This window comes from Phodopus roborovskii, unplaced genomic scaffold (genome assembly GCF_943737965.1).
Source record: "Phodopus roborovskii unplaced genomic scaffold, PHOROB, whole genome shotgun sequence".
Taxonomy (NCBI): domain Eukaryota; kingdom Metazoa; phylum Chordata; class Mammalia; order Rodentia; family Cricetidae; genus Phodopus; species Phodopus roborovskii.
The window spans coordinates 32,279,171-32,302,106 of NW_026126571.1; the positions used below are offsets into that span (position 1 = coordinate 32,279,171).

Sequence of the window (22,936 nt, forward strand, 5' to 3'; positions counted from 1 at the left end):
AACAAGCTTACACATACATCTAAAAGTAAAAAAAAAAAAAAAAAAAAAAAAAAAAAAAAATCTTAAAATATGGAGATTACCTTTGTTTTGTGTTAGGAGGGTTGTATGTATATAGGTATCTAGCTTTTGTTTTGAGACAAGGCATTATTATCTTGCCCAGCTTGGCTTGGCCTTGAATTCCTGAGCTAAATCGATCTTCTGCGATTGTCTCCAAAGTGGCTGAGACTACAGGCACACATCATCATGACTGAATAAAAGAAAATATTTCTGAAAATAAATTGATTTCTTTAGGCTTCATTTGTTTCCCTTTCTACATAAGCATTTTGTTTGTTTGTTTTGTTTTTTTTAAGTAGAAGCATTGTTGAGTTCTTCCGAAATTACAAGAAACTTGTCATCTTATGTGTCATAAACCTCATGAGTCCAGAGCACGTAGGCTATGTGCTTGTCTGGTCTTCATTTTCAAAACATATAATCTTAACTTCTGATGACAGATATGCATGCCAGAGCTGTCACAGATTCATCTGTAGATAGGCAATCTAAATGGTAAGGGCTCTTTCCCAATGGGCTACTTCTCTAGAGTTCTGCAGGAGCAAAGGAAAACACACATTCAAATTGGCCTAGGAAACTAGCCTAATAGTGTTAAAATGACAACCCAGGAGAGCCCATCGTATATATAGGTCACTTTCTCCTCTTGTATACATAAGAAAATTGCTGCTGGAAACGGGATTTTATTTATTTAGCCTCACTGGTCTTCTATATCGCTTCAGATCTATTAAACCACAGGTGTTAACCGTCACCAGCAAAGGTTTCTTTCTGGCATACAAACCTAGTTTCTTCTCCAAAACAGTCACTGTTATCTCTAGATCTAAACCACTAGATTGGTTATTTTTTTTTTTTTTTAAAGAAAATCATAGACTAAGTGATGCTGTCCTAATTCTGATCTCTCTTTTTCTCTCAGAAAAGATCTCAGTAGAGCTCTGAATTAATTAATCTACTTTATACTCCTTCTCTCCCAACCTAATATACAAGAAAGAAATTCAAACTTTAATTTGCTCAAACAGAAAAACCAAGAAGCCAAAGAAAATGACAACAGAGGCCGCAGGGGCCCGAACTCTTTCCCAGAAGAGTAGCTCTGTACACTTTAGTTTCCAGTCTTCCCAGACAACGGCAGACGAGACCCTGTAAGTCTCAGACTTGCACCACACCGTTCCTCTGAGTTACACGTGTTCTTCCTGCCTAGCTTGGCCAAAGGGAGCGGGCCTCCAACCTATCCCGCCCCCAGGAGTGCCCAAGCCCCGCTCCCCTGGGCAGGGCTAGTCGCCTTTGTTCTCCCCGCACTCTTTCTAGGCCTGTGCGCTCTAGGCAAACCGAGTGGCAGCCGGTGATTGGTGGTCGCGACGCAGCCAATCAGAAGGGGGCACCTCATCTAGAGCTGGGAGTTTTAAACGCCGAGCTACTGGGCGCGCCGACGCATTGGGCTTAGGCAGCGGGGAAGTCGGTGTGGGCGGGGCGACACGGCTCTGGTCCCGATTCGCGCGGGGATTGGCCAGACCGTGGCTTCCTCGCCCCTAGCCAATTGGCGGGCAGGCCTTCCTGGAGGTTTTGCTCCTCTCCGGCGTCGTTCGGGAGGTCGGTGAGAGCTCGGCGGTGGCCAGTTCCTACAGGCCTTGCTTCGCACCCCACCATGAAGCTCCGGAAAGCCTGGCTGCTGGTCCTGCTCTTGGCGCTGACACAGCTGTTGGCTGCGGCGAACGCTGGAGACGCTCACGAAGGTGAGCGGGTGGGCAGGCCGGAGCTGGCTAAGAGCACGTAACGTGGGTTGCAAACCTTGCAGGGGCTTGACAGGGCGGTTCACTCACATACACTCTTGCGAAGTTAGTGACTGACTCGGTGGCAGCAAACTTACTGGAGTTTCAGTGCAGCACCCAGTCGAGGGGCTTGAACCTCATGAGGGACTCGAGACTAAGACGTGGAGGGATGTTTTTGCCTGATTTGCAACTTCACCCTCACTGGTGAGATTTGTTCCTCTCCCCTGATGAATAAAATTTTCTGAAGAGAAGGTCAGACGTTGTTTCCAAAACCAGTTCTAGAAACGGGACGTAGATAGCGAGAGCCGCTAGTAGGACCTGTAAGATGCTGCCGCGGATATCGGGCATTTACTTCAAAAAGTGGGATTTGGAAATAACGCAGGCTTTGTTTTCGTCTTTCATGGGAACCGTTTCTTCTACAAACATTTTGTTCAGCGCCTGTTTGCCAATCGCTGCACTGGTGTTTGGGAGTCGAGGCTAATGATTGCATGTACTCTAGTAGGAACAGTGTATGTAATGTATATCGTAGACGTTATGCCCCCACTTGTTCTTCGAAATCATGTAGCCGAAAACATGAGAACTTTGAAATTAGGAAGTACTGGTTACAATCGTTCCTAGAGAGCAGATCTGATCGACACCTTTCCCATATCCTTCTAACTATTAGCTTGTTGCTTACTGGGTTTATTCTGATATAAACAAACCCCATTTTCTAAGATTAGTGTGTGTGGGGAATGTGAACTTTATACTCTTAGGTTGAGTAAAATCCGTGTAGATTGTTGATTCATGAGTCTTTGCTCAGGGCAGAAAAGAGTAGAAATGAAAAGGCTGCTTTTTGGGGAGCCAAGTGTCTGTCCTGCCTACAAGGATGTCTTGGTACTTTTATCCAGATCTGATGAGTGTTCCTTTCTGATGGAGACCCAAAATACAAAGAAAGAGGAAGAGGGCAGACTGCGTTTTAAGCAAAATTCTCACTTTTCATGGCAGAATAGACTTGGTGGTGGGGATGCTTAGTGTGATTTGGTGGATACTTTCAGAACATAGCTTTAAAAAAAATTTGGTTTTTGAAACAGTGATCTGTTTTAGGGTGGTTTTTGTTTTGAGACAGGGTCTTATTATGTGGCTTGGAGCTCAAGGCTGATCTTGAACTCAAGAGATCTGCCTGCCTCTGCCTCCAAGTGCTGGCATTAAAATGCCCCCCTCACCCCTCCACACACCCTGTGTGAATTCTTGAAAGGCCCTGGATGAGTGGATTTCAGAGGCTGTTTAGACTAGCCAGTGTTGTATGTTTTGGGTTGCTGGTGCAGTCCCTGGGAAACAGTTTGCTCTGGTTGAACTTAGGAATCCCTGGGGTGTCTGGGCTAAGGACAGTCCTCCTGGGCTAGGTCCTCAGGTTTGGTAGGACACATCACTTACCTAATATGTACAAGGTATTGGACTCTACCCCCAGCACTGCAAAGGGAGGGAGAGAATTCAGTTTCACTCACTGTGCTTGGTCCATACTAAGTATCATCTATAGTGATTGGTCATTAATTACTTTCTTTTTTTTTTTTGTTGTTCACTATTTATTGTTTGATATTGGCCTAAAGGTTGTTTGTCTAGCTGATAGCAGCTCCTTTTTGGCAAGGTGGAGTGTGGCCCGCTAAAGAAGTGGGTCATCCTTACAGTAAGTTATTGCCAGTGCCTGGCCTGGTCAGGATGCAGTGTTACCAGGTTGGTTCGGTAGGAGTAGACAGGGCTACAGTAATCTCATAGGTTCCCCACCTTGCAGGAGTGTCCAGTCTTACCCTGTTGGCTAAGTAATGTGAAGGGATGTGGAATGTTTCATTTGTTTCATGCTAAGGAAGACTGCACCCTTTCAGAAGGGGCTAGGAAGTTTTGAATCTATTTTCTAGGCTAGTATGTCAGACTTTAAAAGTGAAATCCTATCTGGAGGTATAGCTGAGTTTGTGGAGTGGAACTCTTGAATTCAACCCCTAGTACCACATCAAATAAGCAGGGTGGCACACTTGTAATCTCAGCCCTCTGGAGTTGGAGACAAATCAGTTCAAGGCCATCTTCTGCTGCGTATGAAGTTCAAAGAGACCCTGGGATACATGAGATTCTCTAGGGAAAGGTGAAACCTAGCAAGAAGTAATTAGTATAATAAGACATGGGGTGGTTAGCTTGTAGGAATGTGTTGGTATCTGATAGACAGGATTAAGAAAACTGTTGATTGAAGATGTAATTCAGTGAGATAGCACTTACCTCAAATGTGCAAGGCTTTGATTTTGATCTCAGCCATAGCAAAAACAACAACAACAAAAAATAATAGAGCTAGCCCCTCAAATTGCAGAGGAATCAACCTTTTAGTTTTCTGAATTTGGGGCAGAGTTGGAAAGATGGAGTGCTTTTAATCACTGAACTGTTTGTCCAGCTCCCCAAATCATCTTTTTAATTGTTTTATTTACTTATTTGGTATTTTGAGACAGGTTTTTCTGTATAACAACTCTGGCTCTTCTGAACCTCGATTTCTAGACCAGGCTGGCCTTGAACTTACAGTGCTGGGGTTAAAGGTGTGCACCATCATCACCTGTAATTATTTTGTAAATGTTTTTGTGTTTGGAGTTTTCTCTATCTGAGTGTCTGTGCACCATGTGTGTTTAGTACCTGCAGAGGCCAGAAGAGGAAGCTGGAACCCCTGGAACTGGAGTTAAAGACAGTTGTGAGCCACCGTATATAGTTGCTGGGAATTGAACCCTAGACATTCCGGGAGAGTACCCAGTGCTCTTAACCATCCTCTGGCATGTTTAATCAGGAGAGGTCCCCTGCTAGTAGTGGTGATGAGAGCCCATTTTGGGCTAAGTGTAGGCAAAAGGTCCCTTGGGTTTAAGAAGTTGGGCCACAGAAAGGTTATCTCTGGAAAAAAGAAAAGTCTTTGTACTACTTTTTCTTTTTTAAATTTACTCCAAGGGCTGGAGAGAGAGCTCAGTGATTGAGATTAACAACCAATATCAGGTAGCTTACAGGTAGCTGAACTCTAGCTCGGGGACAGCCTCTGGGTATCTACACTCATGGGCACATACTTATATGTAGTTTTAAAAATAAAGCATAAACAACTCAGTTCTACTTTTAAATTTTTAATCTGAGATAATCAACCATGCAGCCATGTTTTAAGTATTTTTTTAATTGTGATTTTTCTTTTGGCAAGTATTTATTTATTTATTTATTTATTTATTTATTTATTTATTTATTTTGAGGCAGGCTTTCTCTATGTAGCCTCAAACTGAGAGATCAGCCTTCCTTTCCCTGCCATGTTTCCTAGCTTGAAGAGTGGACTAAGTTTCCTAACGCTTTCTTTCTAGTCCCTGACTGGAACACTTAGCCTGTAGCCAAAATGAATATGGTTGACCACAAACCCTGCTTAACTTCTCCAGCGCTCCCCCCCCCCCAGAATGCACAGATGAGATGCCCACCAGGCATTAGTGTCTACTGGAGCAGAGAAGCTACAATGCATCCAGCATTCAGCAGATCATTAGGGAGTGGGAAGTATTCAGCCTGTTTTTCAGAAAATCACCAACTAGTGGGCCATTTGTGTAGCATGCACCTAGCATTGGCCAGTGAGTGCTTTCCCTCTTGGGTTGTCATAGGCAGAGCTCTTGAAGTACCAGAAGCACTGGGCTTGGTGAACTTAGTGTTAAATATTGAGTGTCCCCAAAGGATTGGTTGCTGTGATTCAGGAACACCAGTATGTATAGTGTGAACTGTCAGTCACAATTAGAAATGGATTCAGCCTGATGTGACTATAAGGCAATAAGCCATCATACTCAATCAGGGACATATATCCTCTCCACTCTGCTCTTCCTGGATACCCGAGAACCTGTCCCCTTGGTTCTTCCTATCCTTAACATCTATTTTGATAGTGCCCAGAAGGAGGAAGAAATAGGCAAGAGAAGCCCAAGCCAGCTTGGTTTCTACTCTGAAAATGGGCATTTTAGAGCTATTTCTCTTACTGCTAACAAAGGGAGAATGTAGGCCTAAATTGCAGAAAAGGTTTTGCAAGGCAGGAAAAGGTAGTGTGAAGTTGGAGAAAAGTGAGTGAAATGTGACTGATTGAGATGAAATGGAGGTAGAGTTTTTATAATCATTTCACAGGTAATTTCATTGATAATGATCAAAGCTGACCCCACAATTCCAGAGCTTCAGAGTTGTGAAAGAAAGATATGATGGGTATGTGGGCGTTAACACGGGATTCCCTTGTACCCTCAATTACAGAGCCAACATTGGTTTACTTAATACTTTCCACATGTCTCAAGGGTCCCGGGATCCTGGGAACAGGTTTCTGGCCTTGGGTACACTCACAGTCCCAAACAGTAACTAGCAGTGTTCCTGACTGAGCTTCTGAAAAAATAATTGACCCTTTGATACATTCTGTCTTTAGAGTGAGAGGAATAATGTACTTGCTGCACATAGATCTGTTTACTGCCATTACAATTGGTGTAGAAACTACTTAATGAGAACTAGAGTTCCATGCTTTCATTTATTTGCAGTTTGGAAACAAGAACAACTTAAAAGTTAACAGCACAGCTGGGTGGTGGTGGTGGTGGCTGAGGCAGCGACAGCAATACACACCTTTCGTCCCAGCACTTGGGAGGCAGAGGCAGGTGGATCTCTGACTTTGAGGCCAGCCTGATCTACAGGAGCCAGCTCCTTCTAGTGTATATTTAATGCACATAATTGGTTCCATAACTCTGTAAAGTTGTCATTGTCTCAACATCTCTCTCTGTATTACTTGGAGTTGTTTTTCTAAGAAAAACATATCTTTGGCCTTCTTGTGAAGGGTCAGAATTATGGGCTATTTTTAAAGAATATGAGGTAAAATACCACAGCTTTTTCAAAAGTAGAATTTGGGTACATTCCAGAGAGTGAATCTTGTGTTTTTGCTAGCTTAGGGGGAATAGGCAAGTAAAATGTCACTGGGGAAGATTTATTGAGGTCCTGGAAAACAGCAGGACAGTGGGCTTTGAGTCCATTGCATGCTGATCCTACTTATATGGGGCATTTGGATTACCCTACATGGAATTTAAAGTAGCCATATCATATGCAGATGTGGAACAGAATTTCTAGGGTAAGTAAATACAGCCCCATGACTTGTTTTTGAGAATCTGGGCTTCTAGCAAAGTTGTAAAAGAGTGATGAGGTTCCTAACCAGCATGGGTATTTTCTGCTCAGATGCTTCAGATACAGAAAATGCCATTGAGGAAGAAGAGGAAGAAGAGGAAGAGGAAGAGGAAGATGACTTGGAAGTTAAGGAAGAAAATGGTGTTTTAGTCTTAAATGATGCAAACTTTGATAACTTTGTGGCTGGCAAAGATACAGTGCTACTGGAGTTCTATGCACCATGGTAAGCACCAGCATCTGGTTCTTACAGCTGGACAGCCTCTGTTATGGTTGACCTACTCGGTCATCCAGGGCCTAGTTGAAATGAAGGGTCTGATTGCGTCCCAACTCTTTAAAAATTTTTTCTAATACTTTATTTTAAATATTATGCTTTTGTTTATTTTTGAGACAGTTGTTATTATTACTATATTTTTGATTATTTTGTATGTGTGCCATGGCATGTTTGTAGAAGTTAAAGGCAGCTTTCAGGAGTCATTTCTCCTACCATCATGGGTTCAGGGGAGAGAACTCGGGTCATCAGTCTTGGTGGCAAGTGACCTTACATGCTGTGTCATCCCACCAGCTCTAGAACTCCAGCTGTTGATGTCAGAGTGTTGGGAACTAGAGTCTTGGTCCTTCATCCTGCTGGTTTCTGGTAGTTTTTAGCCAGCCCATGCCATAGAATGATAGTCTCAGTTTCTAAACAGGCTGGCAAGGCAACCCCAGGTGCAAGCTGTTGACCATGGGGTTATTTTCTTGTTTTGTTTTTGTTCTCTTGGACAGAGCTTTGGGGAAACAAATACAAATACTTTTCCTGTTTTACCTCTCATGATTCAGTGTGTGGAAAATTATTCCCCCTACTTCTCTTGTGCTATTTTGCATTTCATAGCCCCTTCTGTTCGTTTCTCTTTCTCTTGTGATCTCTCTGTTTCACTTCTGAAGTGGTAAGATGTTGTCAAATTAGTTTTCTAAAGTGTGAGGTAAAAACATACCATTGGTTTTTTTTTTTTTTTTTTTTTTTTAATAAAATAAATGTTCCTTTTAGCAGTTCTGAAGTTATATTTTTGTTTTATGGGTAAGCTCTTTTTATGCTTTTTTTTTTTTTGTTTATTGCAAGAGATCTCCAACACTCTTAATTGAGGACTCCAAAGAGCTTCTTACATGGGTCATGTTTATCATTTGCTGTATTAGAAATTAAAACAAAGTCTAGAGAGATGGCTCATCAGTTAAGAGTACTGGAACTTGGGTTCAGTTCCCAACATTCACATGGCAGCTCTTAACCTTCTGTTTGTAACTCTAGTTCCATGGGGCCTGATACCCCCACAAAGATACAAATGCAGGCTAAACATCAATGCAAATAAAAATAAATAGATCTTAAAACAAGAGCTTAAATTTTTTTTATTTATTATTGTTGTTTATATATATTTGGTTTTTCAAGACAGGGTTTCTCTGTGTAGACTTGGCTATCCTGGAACTCACTCTATATCCTCAAACTCAAAGAAATCTGTGTACCTCTGTCTCCTGAGTGCTGGGATTAAAGGCTTGCACCACCACAGACTAACCTGTACTTATTATTATAAAATGTATGAGAGTGTAGTATACATGTGTCATAAAGTGTGTGTATAGCAATTAGGACAACTCTGGGGGTCAGTTTTCACATATCTTGGAATCTGAAAATTTGATTCAGATTCTCAAGCTAGCACAACAAGCTCTTTTACACACTGAGCCATCTTGACAACCCTGTAAAAAAGATGCTTATTAGTTCATTTTTATCAATTTTCATTTTGTGATTCTGGGAATTTAACTCAGAGCCTTGAACTTGTTAGGCAAGTGCTTTATCACTGAGCTGTACTTCCAAACCTAGTAGTTCATTTCATTATTATTATTATTATTTAAAGATTTGTTTATTTTATGTATATGGATGTTTTACTTTCATGTACATTTGTATACCAGAAAAGAGCAACAGATCTCATGATGCTACAGTTATATAGACAGTTATGAGTGGGTGCTGGGAATTGAACTCAGGACCTGGAAGAACAACCAGTGTTCATTTTCAAATAACAGTAACATTTTACATGTTAACAGACTGCTGATGTCCTTGTAAGTAGGGAAACATCTGGGAAATTCCATTGTGTATTCAGATTGAGTATAAAAGGTTTTCTATATGAAGAAGTTAACCTCATAGACCCCATAAAGACAGTGGGCCAAACGTGGAGACAGATTTGCACATTAATCCAGCTTTCTCTGTTCCCTATAAACAATAAAATACATAGATGCTTAAATTCCTTTAATAAAATGAGCTGGTATCACATATGACTTGTATATATGTTCTCATAGTCTTTAAGTAATTTCTGGATTATTATCTAGCTCAACTTGTTACTTAGTTACACTGCTCTGATTAGGGAATAATGACAAGACAGTCAAAATCTGCACAGATGCTGTAGTTTTTCTGTGCTGGAGATCAAGTGTGGGGCATTGTACACAAGGTAGGCCCTCTACCACTTAAGCTACCTCTATAGCTCTCATTTAATTTTGATCCATTCTGTGAATAATTTTGATTCATCCTTGTTCTTATGGACATGGAGGGCCAAGTGTAAATGGAAACAATCATGTAGGTTTAGAGTTTAAAGTATTTGCTCAAGGCTAAAGTTCGAATTCACAGCTTTGGTGACTGTCCTAATTTGTTGAATGTGTGGTATGTCTCAACTACAAATCTTTTCATAAAGCCTCCACTTTTTTAATGTCTTGTTGGATTTCAATTCTGTGGATACCAGTAATTCTTCTCTTCTTCCTTAAAATGTCTAGGTGTGGACATTGCAAGCAGTTTGCTCCAGAATATGAGAAAATCGCCAGCACTTTGAAGGATAATGACCCTCCCATTGCTGTTGCTAAAATTGATGCAACCTCAGCGTCCATGTTGGCGAGTAGATTTGATGTGAATGGCTATCCCACCATTAAGATCCTGAAGAAGGGACAGGCTGTTGACTATGAGGGCTCCAGGACCCAAGAAGGTGAGTGCCAGGACATGAGCTGTTGGGGAATGGTGCCTAACGAGTAACACTCAAGTGACTTCTGGCCTCCACACACTCATATACACACATTTAAAAGCACACATATGCATTGCCCCCCCCCCCCCACACACTCAAACACACAATTCCCTTTAGTTAAGGGCATGACTCCTTTCATCCTTTGAAAACATACATCAGATGCTGCTGAATTTCTCATTCCTAACATTAGATTCTAGAAAGAATGTTAAATAGGATCTACATCTTTATAACCATGAAATAAACACGTGACCTAGACAGGCCCCTTCTGTATGATTTTATTTATTTATTTATTTATTTATTTATTTATTTATTTGAGACAAGATCTCTAATTCAAGCTTCTGCCTGAGCCTTTGGATCACTAGCATTGTAAATATGAGCAGCCATGCCTAACATCATTTCTGCTGCAGAAACATGACTCTTCCACTGATGCATAGTGTGTTTGCTGATGAGTAGGTAATGTTTATTTGCCTCATAATGTGAAGTATGTGATCCCTGAAAAGTCTTTATTTCTCATTTTCACACAACTGTTAGGGTATCATTTTTTTTGTTTTGTTTTGTTGTTTTGGCTCTCCAGCCTCTGCCTCCTGAGTGCTGGGACTAAAGGCGTGTGGGCTCTGTTAGGGTATCTTATACACCATTCTGTATGACTGCTTTTACTTATCACACACATCTTGGTCGTACCAGTACATAGGAAATTAACCCCCCAAACAGGCTGAAAACAGTGTGTTTGTTTAAAAGTCGGAAGGGAGTTTGGTGGGATGGCTCAATGGATAAAGTGCTTGCCATGCAGTGTGAGGACTGGATTTTGGATCCCCAGAAATCAAATAAAAACCAGCTCAGTGACAGCCACCCGAAATTCCTAGTACAGGGAAGGTAGAGAAAGGAGCTCCCCTCAAGCAAACTGGCTAGCTAGACTACCTAGAATTATTGAGCTGGGGTTCATTAAGAAACCCTGCTTAAAGCCGGGTAGTGTTGGTGCACGCTTTTAATCCCAGCACTCAGGAGTCAGGGGCAGGCACCGTGAATTTGAGGCCAGCCTGGTTTACAGAGTGAGTTCCACGACAGCCTGTCTCAAACCAAAAAAGAAAAGAAGGGAAGGAAGGAAGGAAGGAAAGAAGAAAGGAAGGAAGGAAGGAAACACAAGGAAACTCAGTCTTAATAAATTAAGTGGAAAGCAATTGAGGAAGACCTGCAGCATCAACTTAAGGCTTTGGCATACATGAAAAAAAATAAAAAGATAAACAGGCACTGGTATGTGGAGAGCTGCATGTGTCAGAGTAGACTCCTCATCCTGTGGCCATGCCTTCTTAATTTTAATATATGGGTGACCCCTGGTAAACTGGCTTAGGGTCTCTGGGTGTAGGTGTGGGCAGGAACGGGCAGTTAAAACAGTGAACCTGTGGAGATGTCTCATGCAACCTTCAGTTTGAAGACTGCTTTGACAGCAATGGTCTCCATGGCTGCAGATGGTATCTGTAGTAAAGAGGTAAGTTTATAGCTCCTGGTCCTAAGAATCACTTATTCATTTATACTTATATTTTTTTCTTGTGCTGGGAATCAAACCCATAGTAACTTACATGGTAAACAAACATGTCACCATATAGCTACCTCCCCGGCCTTGGCCATTTATTTATTTATTTATTTATTTATTTATTTATTTATTTATTTTCTTTTTGGGACAGTGTCATGTAGCTCTGGCTGTCCTGAAACTCATTCTGTAGACCAGGCTGTACTCAAACTCATAAAAATCTGTTGGCCTTGTGAGAGCTGGGATTAGAGTGTACACCACTCACCTAGCTGGCCTCTTTATTTTTATTTTCCACGTCAGCTGTTGACTCCATTTCTGAGAAATGAAGTCATAAGTAGGTATTATCTTACCTATATTTTTAATTAAAATTTGTATTATGTTTATTTGTGTACATGTGTGGTTGTGGGCATGCAATGGTGTATATATGGAGACTGAGAACAACTTGTAGGGGTTAGTTCTCTCCGCTACATGGGTTTTGAGAACTGATCTTCAGGTTTGGTGGCAAGTACCTTAGATTTTGAGCTGTCTAACCAGCTCCTGGGTGTGCATTTATAATCACTTTCCAAGTGATTCTGCTGACTCCTGAGTGGTAGGAGCCTCTGCTCTTCTTTTGAAATTTTCTAGATGTTTTTGCCCACATTCCATGATGCCTGTGATGCTTGTGCTATATTCATCGTTGAACACATACTTAATAAGTGTTGTAGGATGTTGCAAGATTGATTAATAGTTATCTGTCTTAGTCACTGTTCTATTACTGTGAAGAGACATCATGATCAATGTAATGCCCGCGCTACCATCTCTTCCACGAATCGGGCGAAGGCCTAGAGATTGAAATAAAGACAAGACAGCAGGTCATTCGTTCAATGGCAAAGTCGGAATGCTGAATGCCGTTTATTGAGGGGCAAGAACGGGCTTAAATACCGCCTTATAGCACAGTGGAAAAATTACAGGAATTTTTAGGCGTAGCTCCTCCCTACGAGGTGTGTGTTGTCACTAGGTGTGTGTTGTCACAGGGTGTGTGTCACGAGATGTGTGTTGTCAAAACAGGAAGAGTACCAACAAAAGCCTTGGGTCAAAGAGTTCTGGCCAACAGCTTCAGGCTAGCTCAAGGTGCCTCGGGTCCATGCAACTCTTAGAAAAGAAAGCATTTAATTGGGGGCTCACTTGTGGTTTCAGAGGTTTAGTCCATTATTATGGTGGGAAGCATGGTGCCTGATCCATAGGCAGAGAGTGAGACTAGGCCTAGCATGGGCTTTTTAAAACCACAATGCCTACCCCCAGTGACACCTCCTCCAATAAGGCCACACCTAATCTTCCTCAAACAGTTCCACTAACTGTGGACCAACATCCAAAGCAACATCCAGATCACCATATTATTCTTGATGAAACTCAGCTGGAGATGACCACTGAGGATTCTGCAGCTGGTTCAGTTGGGAATAGAGGAAATCACTCACTAAAGTAGATTGCATGCCAAGAGAAGGCTACTGTCAGCAATGACAGTAGAAATGGCATATTGGAAATGAGACCTTCTGACTTGACTGTATTCCCATATTCTGAAGTGGCTCTGATTAAAGATGAATTCAGCAAGTCACACATTTCCTACTATCTTTGTGGATCCTGACACCTTCTCCCTATTCTCCCCCAGCTTGTGAGGTGAGGTAAAGTACTGGCTAGCTTGGGTGGCAATACATTCAGTCTCATTTGTTTCTTTTGTTTTATTTTTTAGAAATTGTTGCCAAAGTCAGAGAAGTTTCCCAGCCCGATTGGACACCTCCACCTGAAGTCACGCTTTCATTGACCAAAGATAACTTTGACGATGTTGTGAATAATGCAGACATCATTCTGGTGGAATTCTATGCCCCGTGGTATGTTGGCAATCAGGTTCCTGATTCTGAGATAATGAGTGTTCAGCACCCTGCTAAGCCACAGCCAGCATAGGTTAACACAGAGGCAGCAGTCTGGAAATGTGATGATTGTAGGGAAATCATGAAAGTGCACATAGAAGGCAGGAAGTTCTCATTTTAAAGTGTGCTATTGTGTGGGTATGTGTATGATGTATGTGTAAGAGTACAGATTTATGTGTCTCGGCGTGTATGTTTCAGTAAGAGACCAGCTTTGTGGAATAGGTTTTCTCCTTACACCTTTGTTCTAGGGAATTGAACTCAAGTTGTCAGCCTTGTGCACTGAGCACTTTTACCTTCCGAACCATCTTTCAAGCACGTGTTTTGTTTTGCTGTGTGGGGTGGCCCCCTAACTTGAAGCAGTTCTCCTGCCTACACCTCCTGAGTTCTGGTACTCAGGTATGTGTTACCACACCTAGCTGAGAAAAGACTTGGGAGATGAATATAACTTTGGGGCCCCCTGAACTCCCCAATAAATAGCCTGTGGCACCATTTGTCTTGGTGAATTCTTCATCCCTCAGCCAGGGGTTTTGATTTTTGAGCAGGCTTGGCATTTTTCAGGATAGTGTTTCAGAATATTTGTTTATACTGTAAAGATGTGTGTTTGCCTAAGACACCTTCTGATTGGTTTAATAGCCAGCTAAATGGTCAATAGCTAGGCAGAATAGGTGAGACTTCTGGGCAGAGAGAGAAATTGGGAGGCGGAATCTAGGTGTGATTTTTCTAGAGACTAGGAAGAAATTGGACATATGGTACAGAACAGAGATAATGTGCCAGAATATATATTAAAAGAGACAATTTAAGTTATAAGAGCTAGTTGGAAAAAAGCCCAAACAAAGGTCAAGCTTTCATAATTAGCATTAAGTCTCCTTGTTGTCAGCTGGTAACCCAAAGGAAAGTTGGACTACATGAAGGGCCATACAGACTAGGATAGAGACAAATTATTAATTCTGCATGTGAGCAGAAGGCATTAAAAGAGTGTCCTCATGTCTGCATGGGTAAGGCCCTAGAGTTTCAACAAGGAAAAGAAGCTTGTGGGCTTAGAATCAGCAGGTAGAGGCTGTGGATGATGCATAGCAAAGGGGTAAGGTACCTTGTGACTTTCTGGATTCTGCAGCAAAGACCACTGAATCTGTTCATTCTTGGGTGTACAGGTGAAATGATAACACAAAGGGGTGGCATAAAGAAAAATGAATTGGAGAGAAGGAAGGAAACAACCTAGTGTATTGGAGGAGCAGATAAGCCCATGGCACCTTTGTAGCCTGCTTCAATGCTGGAGAGATGCAAGTTCTTATATTGCTATAGAAGGGACCTGCCATGGTAGATGGGACATGACATTGTACTAGCAGGTCACTTACCCATTCTGACTATTAGTTACTATTCTTTGCTATGAAGAAACATGGTAATGGTAGCATAGAGAAGAAAGAGTTTATGTGGGCTTATGGTTCCAGATACCTGAGGTATCCAGGGAAGATAAGAGTCATCAGGGTCTTATGGTATAGATTGTTTAATTTGTTTATTTTTGGTGGTGTGTGTGTTGCCAAAGGTTTAGGCCTGTGCTCTGCTGCTACTCTGGTCCCTAGACAGTCTATGTTAACTGTAATAATCTCTTTGCAAGTGCCTCAGGCTCATGGTTGTCTCCTGCTCTGGTTAAGAATTTGTCACATTCTAATTCTCTTTGCCTTTGTTAACATTGTTGCCTCTCTTTTATGCTTCACATCCAGCTAACCTGTTGCCATGTCTACACTTGATGTTAGATAAAGGCCAAGAAAGCAATAGCTGTCAATGAAGCTATTGTATCATTGACAACTTACAATTCCCAGCCAAGAAAATCCTCTCTCTTCTTAGGACATTGACTCTCTTAACTTTTCCCTTCTTTTACCTTGTACCGTAATTTGTTGTGCTTCTGTCTACAAACACATGGACTCCTAACATGTGAATGCCATGACAGAAATCTCATGTTATATAAGTAATTGGCTAGCTAGGCACTAGTGGTGCACACCTTTAGTCCCAGCACTCAGGAAGTAGAGGCAGGAGAATCTCTGAGTTTGAGACTAGCCTGGTTTACAGAGTGAGTTCCTGGACAGCCAAGGCTACACAGAGAAACCCTGTCTTGGAAAACAAAACAAAAAACCAAAAACGTGGACCTGTCTTGGCATTCTCACCTAGGAGAGAGAGGTCCCAAGATTTGGTGGATATAACTGAGTTGCTTGGGAACTTGAGATTAGTCTCTGTACCTCACTTAGCTAGTAAATGAATTCATGCTGGGGCAAGTCCTGATGGAATTGATTTCCTTTTTGGCAGGTGTGGACACTGCAAGAAACTTGCCCCTGAATATGAGAAGGCTGCCAAGGAACTCAGCAAGCGCTCTCCCCCAGTTCCTTTAGCCAAAGTTGATGCCACTGAACAGACAGACTTGGCCAAGAGGTTTGATGTCTCTGGCTACCCCACTTTGAAAATTTTCCGAAAAGGAAGGCCTTTTGACTACAATGGCCCACGAGAGAAATATGGTATGGCTGGTACCTTCCTCATACTGTGTGGGAAGGTAACTTCCTTTATACAGCTGGGAGCTAGAGGATGTGGTCAGCTGCAAGGACCTCCCTCAAACTTGTGCTCTGCTCCTAGGAATTATCGACTACATGATTGAGCAGTCTGGGCCTCCCTCAAAGGAGATTCTGACCCAGAAGCAAGTCCAGGAGTTCCTGAAGGATGGAGATGATGTAGTCATCATTGGGGTCTTTCAGGGAGACAGTGACCCAGGCTACCTGCAGTATCAGGATGCTGGTAAGTTCGTGAGTCTTTTTGGAAGTAGGCTATTTTGTATAAAATTAGTGTAGTGATAGAGTCTAGAACACATGAGGACTTGGACTCAAACTGTAGCACCACAGAAGGAGTAAGTATAGCAAATGGCTTGAAGCAAGAACCAACTTAGTCCTTGTGGGAATAAGCTTTCCACCCAGCCTTGGCCTGGGGCTGTCATAGTGCTAAGTAAATTCCTAAGGCCAGCTGCACCATCTCTCCCATACCACACAATCACATTAACTCAACTTGTTTGCCTCCCTCCTCTCCTGAGTCCCTCTGCAAGAAAGAACAGCTCTGACCATGAAGCAACACCTCTGACCAGATTTCAAGTTCTGGCTCTTGATAGTTATTAAAAACTCACAGACTCACTCCATCAACTTGGTGCTTGGTGTTTGAGTTTTTAGGGTCCTCCTTATCATCTTTTCCTCAGCTCCCTTTTCACACACCACAAAGCTTAGTGTACTTTCATTACTAAGTGAACTTATCACTTGCCACCTCCTGTTGATTTCTTTGTGGTGTAGCAACAGTTGTTCATACTTACAATTCAGGCTGGTAATTTGTTTGCTTAGAGACATGACCTCTCTGTTTATGTAACCCTGGCTATGCTGGAATTCATTATGTAGACCAGACTGGCCTCAAATTCACAGAGATTTGCCTGCCTCTGCCTCTGACTCTCAGTTGCCAGCATTAAAGATATGCATCACTATACCCAATTCAGTCTGGTGTTTTGTCAAAACTTCAGAGAGAAGCTCAATTTAATTTATGTTTCTTTGGTCTTAATTGGTTAGTTAGTTAACTGTCATCTGTTCTTGACTAATCAGGAAGAAAGTTACCCAGAGAAAGTCCAGCCTAGCGCAGGCTTTTGCCAAATGCAGAATCCCTAATCTCAAAATGAACCTCTATGAAGGGCACTGGGTATGAAACCACAGTGTAAGGGCATAGGAGTATGTGGTACTTGCATGTCTTCTGTGAGGTACTATTATCCTGAGTGCCAGTTTGATACTTGTCATAGACAGGGGGTGACATTTACTCTAACAAATAGCTCTAAATTTTTGTGAATATAATTTTTAGATTTTTGAAAAGTTCTGAGGTAGAAGACTTAGCTAGTACATCTATACTACATTTTAAAAACAGTCTTGTTTGTGTTCCTAAGCTCTGGATATTATCCATTCAGAATTTACAGTGGCAACCCAACCCTTCAGGCCCTTGCTTGGCCAATGAGCGTCTTTAACTTGTTTTTTTTTTAAATAATTTAATATTTTCTGCTAATTTGTTAGCTAACAACCTGAGAGAAGATTACAAATTTCACCACACTTTCAACACTGAAATAGCTAAGTTCTTGAAAGTCTCCATGGGGAAGCTGGTGTTGATGCAGCCTGAGAAATTCCAGTCCAAGTATGAGCCGAGGAGCTATGTGATGGATATTCAGGTGAGTGAGGGCTCTTCAGGGATGCTGTGCTAATCCCTGGGTACTCTATATGCCCAGGCATCTGGACTCTGAAATGTTGGGTATTTTCTCTGCCCACAGGCTGTATGGCATGCCTGTCTCAATTATTGTTTTATTTTTGTGAAGAAACAACATGATTAAGACAGGTCCAGGAGCAGTTGCTGAGAGCTCCATCCTAATCCTTAGGCAGAGAGAGACTGGGCCTGCTATGGGTTTCTGAAATCTCAAAGACCACCCCCAGTGACACACTTCATCCAACAACGCCATACCTCCCAATCCCTCTCAAGTAGTACCACCCCCTGATGACCAGACATTTAAGTACGTGAGCCTGGGGCCATTCTTACTCAAACCAGAAAGACCATAGTGCCCTGTGTAATTTGGCCCTCACGCCTCCCTTCCATTCCTCTGATGGTCTGCATACCATTGGTTCCTCTGCCATGCAAAAGCTTAGGCCCTTTTTCTTCCCTGGACTCAGAGTGCTGCCACCACTCCTTCAGATCTTGCTGTCATCTTTAATCGCAGACCATATGACCCAAGAAGGATCCTAATTAGGGCTGTGGACCCTGTGATCAGGCACAACCCTCATAGGTGTGTGTGCTCCCAAGAAAAAGTCTGGAGCATTACTTTTTTTTTAATTGATTTTTGAGGCAAAGTTGAAGACTATTTTAAAAGGAGATGGATTTGTTTGGTTTCATTTTTCAAGACAGAGTTTCTCTGTGTAACAGCTCTGGCTGTCCTGGAACTTGCCCTGTAGATCAGTCTGGCCTCATACTCACTGAAATCTACCTGTTTCTACCTCTCAAGGGCTGGGACTGAAGGTGTGTGTCCCCGTCCCTTGCAGTTGAGTGCATTCCTGAAGGGATCCTTACCCCGGGAAGCTCCCTGTCATCTTGTCTGCAGCCCATCATTGCTGCCCTGCTTTTGAGTTTGCTCCATAGTTGTACCTTGTCTCAGGTAATGGTGACGTGATTGCAGACTTAGTGTGATCTGCTGCTGCCTACACCGAGGTCATGTCTTAGTGCATCTTTGCTTGCTTTTGTAGCACATTCAACACTCCCATTGACATCAGAATAGACCCTTTTGTCACCTTGTCCTCTCTGTACTTCTGCTCCCTGACTTCCCATCTACACAGGAACCCTGGGCTCTATCTTTTCTCTACACTGTATGACAAGTGTAGAGGCTTGGGCCAGCAGGTTAATGAGCTTGCACAAGTTTCTTCAGCCATAAAGGTGGGTGGCTGTCCTTCCCTTGGTGGTTGTGAGGTGGTGTCTTTAAAAGGCTTGACTTGGAGTCCTAGGGACTTCCAGTCTTCAAGACAACTGCCTGAGTTCTATGTCATTCTATAAACTTGTTGGATATCTCACCTGAAGAACCTGTGGGCTAGTGTTAAGGAACTACATTGTTGAGCCTAGCTAAGTACATCAACTTGTTTATGACTGCACTAAGCTAAGCCCTCAGCACACAGCCCCCAGAGAAGAGATGGTCTCAGTGGTTGAGCAGTTCACTAACCATGTAGCTTTGTAGCTCTAAATTCTAATTTGAGGCTGTGCTACTCTCTAGTACAATCTGAAGGTTAAAGGTATGGTTACTCATGGCCAACTGCAGAGCCACCTACTAGCTGGAGTTTCATCTCTCTTATCTATAAAATGGACTCCAGGGTTCTTATGGAGCTCAGTTAATGGAATATGGAAAGACCTGCACAGGTCAGTCCATTTGTAGTTACTGTTTAAGACCCTTAAACACTTTCTCATTGGACTTTTGAGTTCAGGTCAAAAGAAGGGGTCTGTTAATGTTGACTATGGGGAGTTTGTACAGTGTGATTGGATGGGGGTGAGTGAACAACCTCCAGTTCTAAACCTTTAAAAACATCTATGCTTGACAGTGACTCTGAAATCAATTAGCTAAAGCTCTTCTTTTGTTGGGAATGCCTCTTTGAAACAGGGCTCCACAGAGCCATCAGCTATTAAGGAGTATGTGGTGAAACATGCCTTGCCCCTGGTGGGCCATCGAAAAACCTCCAATGACGCCAAGCGGTACACCAAGCGCCCCCTCGTGGTTGTATACTACAGCGTGGACTTCAGCTTTGATTATAGAGCTGGTGAGACACCCAACAAGGCCTTTCTGGGATGAGGGCTACCATTTTTAGAAATCTTTCTCTAGGGCCCTTAAAGTTAGTGGTGTGGACACATTTCACTTACAGCATTGAATTTCCAGTTCTGAGCCTTACAATACCTGTTTTTTCTTCCTGTTATAGCAAAAGGGGAGTTAAAGAGTCAAACCTAGGGCCAGAGAGATGGCTCAAGAGGTTAAAACATTCCGTGCCAAGCCTGAGGATCTGAGTTCAATCCTCAGGACCTAAATGGTAGACAGAAGCAATTTCTACAAGTTATTCTTTAATTTCCACATACATACTCTTATTGCATGTACATATACACACACATGCCCATAAAATAAATAATGTAATAAAAATTAAAACAAACAACAACAAAGAAAATAGATTTAACAGGAGTCAAGCCTAGTACTGTCTTAGAGATGGTGTTGCAGATGTGGTGCTGAACCAGCTTCTGACCCCAGACAGTGCTGTTTTGCCCGTACACATCTCTGCTAGGAGTTAGTTGGGTTCCCACCTTTAGGCTACCTGTGCACAAATTGTGACTCTACTAGAATTCCTTTTCTGCCCAGTTGAGGTATATCTGGGACCCATGCCTTGTCAGAGACTCTGCGCGTCCCCCTCCCCCCATGCCAGAATCTTAAGTCTCACAGTCCAGGGTAGGACCCTGCTTCGTCACTTGGTGCACAGCCTTTGTCCATTTCAGCTACTCAGTTTTGGCGTAACAAAGTCCTGGAGGTAGCCAATGACTTCCCTGAGTACACCTTTGCCATTGCTGATGAGGAAGACTATGCAACAGAGGTGAAGGACCTAGGGCTCAGTGAGAGTGGAGAGGACGTCAATGCAGCCATCCTAGATGAGAGTGGGAAGAAGTTTGCCATGGAGCCAGAGGAGTTTGATGCAGACATTCTCCGGGAGTTTGTCACAGATTTTAAAAAAGGTGAGTTGGATCCTTTGGGCAGAACATAGAACCCACACAGGTCAAAGGAATATCTGGCACCCTGCAGTGTGTAAAGGGGTATGAATATGGGTTAGTAGGTGCTTGCTGTGGAAGCAGGAGGAATACTGTTCAGATTCCCAACACTCAAGTAAAAAAGTGCATGTGACTATGCATGCATGTAACCCAGCACTGGGATCCAAAGGCAGGTGAGTCCCTGTGGTTTTGGCATCACAAAGATGATTTGCCCCCTTGGAGTGTTTATGCTCTCAGTCCTAGTGCTGTCAGTAGCTCTCCAGCATTGAGCAGTGTGTATCTTAGACTGGACTTTGCAGGGACTGGAAGAGTAGAAGGTACTTTATCATAGCATTGCCCATTGTTTGGGAAAGGTTTTAGTGGGGTCACTTGAGAGTGGAGCTATTAACTTCTGAGAGCCACTGACTCAGGTGGCTTCAGTGCCTGGTTCAGATAGAGAGAGTGCCAGAATCCATGGCCTTTAAGTACTGACACCTTCTCTTCTTGTATTTGTCAGGAAAACTAAAGCCAGTCATCAAATCACAGCCAGTACCCAAGAACAACAAGGGACCAGTCAAGGTGGTAGTGGGAAAGACCTTTGATGCCATCGTGATGGACCCCAAAAAGGATGTCCTCATTGAATTCTATGCGCCCTGGTGTGGGCACTGCAAACAGCTGGAGCCTATCTACACTGACCTAGGCAAGAAATACAAGGGCCAGAAGGACTTGGTCATCGCCAAGATGGACGCTACTGCCAATGACATCACCAGTGACCTATATAAGGTGGAGGGCTTCCCCACCATCTATTTTGCCCCCAGTGGTGACAAAAAGAACCCAGTTAAATTTGAGGGTGGAGACAGAGATCTGGAGCATTTGAGCAAGTTTATAGATGAACATACCACAAAGAAAAGCAGGACCAAGGATGAGCTTTGAAGGCCTGGTGGTCTGCAGCTGGTGAAGGCACCAGACACTGTGGTGGATGTCATTGGCCACCAAGCATCGAAGTGACTGTATCTTGACTTCTTTCTTATTGCTTTGTTGTGGCACCTCATGCTCTAAATACTGAATAGCTATGTGTGACTTGATAGTATAGACCAGAATTTTTTGGAGGATACATCTATTTTTATCATTTGGGGTTTGATTGGTTTGGTTTAGTTTTTAACCTTTTACTTTAGTATTTCCTCAAACAAATAAGTTTGGATCTTCTGTGTGAGAATTTTTTTTTTTTTTTTAATTTAAAGTTTAAAAAGTCTTTGCCAGATCATGCTGTTTGCCTTTTATTTTCTTGTTCAAACGATTTTTATCTTAGAGTTAGGTAACCGTTGGTGTGTTTGTTTTTTATTTCTTCCTGTTAATGATGAGGACTCTTCCCCCCAACACCTGGCCAGGATGGCATTTCAGCCTGACCTAAGAGCCATGTCCCTGTCTCATGCTGTATGGCAGGTAGTGACAGAGTATGGCCACTACTGGTTTCTCAAACCAGTCCCACTGTTAAAATAAAATGATCTTGGGCACAGATTTAGGAACTTTTTAGCTGGTAGAAAAGTTGTAGTAGGCTGCTAATGGGTAAGCACACTGGTAACCGCAGTATCTGCCTGGGAAGCGGGCGTGGTGGCAACCTTTAATCCCAGCACTTAAGCAGAAGCAGGCAGATCTCTGAGTTCAAGGGCAGCCTGATCTACAGATCAAGTTTTAGGACAGCAAGGGCTACAATGAGAAACCCTGTCTCAAGAAAACCCAAAAACTGTTAGGAAATAGCACCCTTTTCTAGGATAATTAGGGTACAATCGAAGTGAGAGTCCAGGCCTGGGCCTAGTCACGCTTCAACCAGAAGAAGGCATCTTCCATCCAACCTCCTGATAATCCAGGGTGACAGAGAGGCCTTCACTCTTGGTTGAAGGAGGTATGTGATGGCAGGTTCTGTCCTGATAGGGAAAAACAGGAGATGGAGTGAGTGCTGCTGGGGGGGGGCTGGGAGGAGGAAGGGGTGGGGCTAGCATCGATTCAGAGAGTCTGTTGAGACATAGGTCTGGGGGATCTGAATGAGTGGGTTTCATCTAAGAGTTTTTTCTCCCCTAGTGTACCTCTGCCCTCCCTAAGTACCCACCAGCTCTTTTGACAAAAGACAAGGCAGCTCTGTGCAGTAACTGGCTTGGCAGGACGTCTGGTGGAAAGATGGGCTTTCCGTGTGATCTGCCATAACTT

At 42.8% G+C, this 22,936-nt stretch overlaps 1 protein-coding gene across 1 annotated transcript; it reads left to right on the forward strand.

Moving 5' to 3' along the window:
* Nucleotides 1-1,517: 1,517 nt before the first annotated feature.
* Pdia4 (protein disulfide isomerase family A member 4) lies at nucleotides 1,518-21,992 on the forward strand. Its single transcript, XM_051203204.1, has 10 exons — nucleotides 1,518-1,772; nucleotides 7,017-7,188; nucleotides 9,750-9,955; nucleotides 13,246-13,384; nucleotides 15,725-15,930; nucleotides 16,046-16,204; nucleotides 17,500-17,651; nucleotides 19,611-19,767; nucleotides 20,486-20,719; nucleotides 21,249-21,992. The coding sequence occupies exons 1-10, from the start codon at nucleotides 1,685-1,687 to the stop codon at nucleotides 21,662-21,664; spliced, it is 1,929 nt and encodes a 642-aa protein (XP_051059161.1). The 5' UTR covers nucleotides 1,518-1,684; the 3' UTR covers nucleotides 21,665-21,992.
* Nucleotides 21,993-22,936: the final 944 nt, after the last annotated feature.

Bases quoted from the DNA above. Each gene is read 5' to 3' on its own strand.
- Pdia4 (XM_051203204.1), top strand. From the start codon at position 1,685: ATGAAGCTCCGGAAAGCCTGGCTGCTGGTCCTGCTCTTGGCGCTGACA. The intron at 1,773-7,016 runs GTGAGCGGGTGG...TTTTCTGCTCAG, and splicing joins CGCTGGAGACGCTCACGAAG to ATGCTTCAGATACAGAAAAT. The intron at 13,385-15,724 runs GTATGTTGGCAA...CCTTTTTGGCAG, and splicing joins GTGGAATTCTATGCCCCGTG to GTGTGGACACTGCAAGAAAC.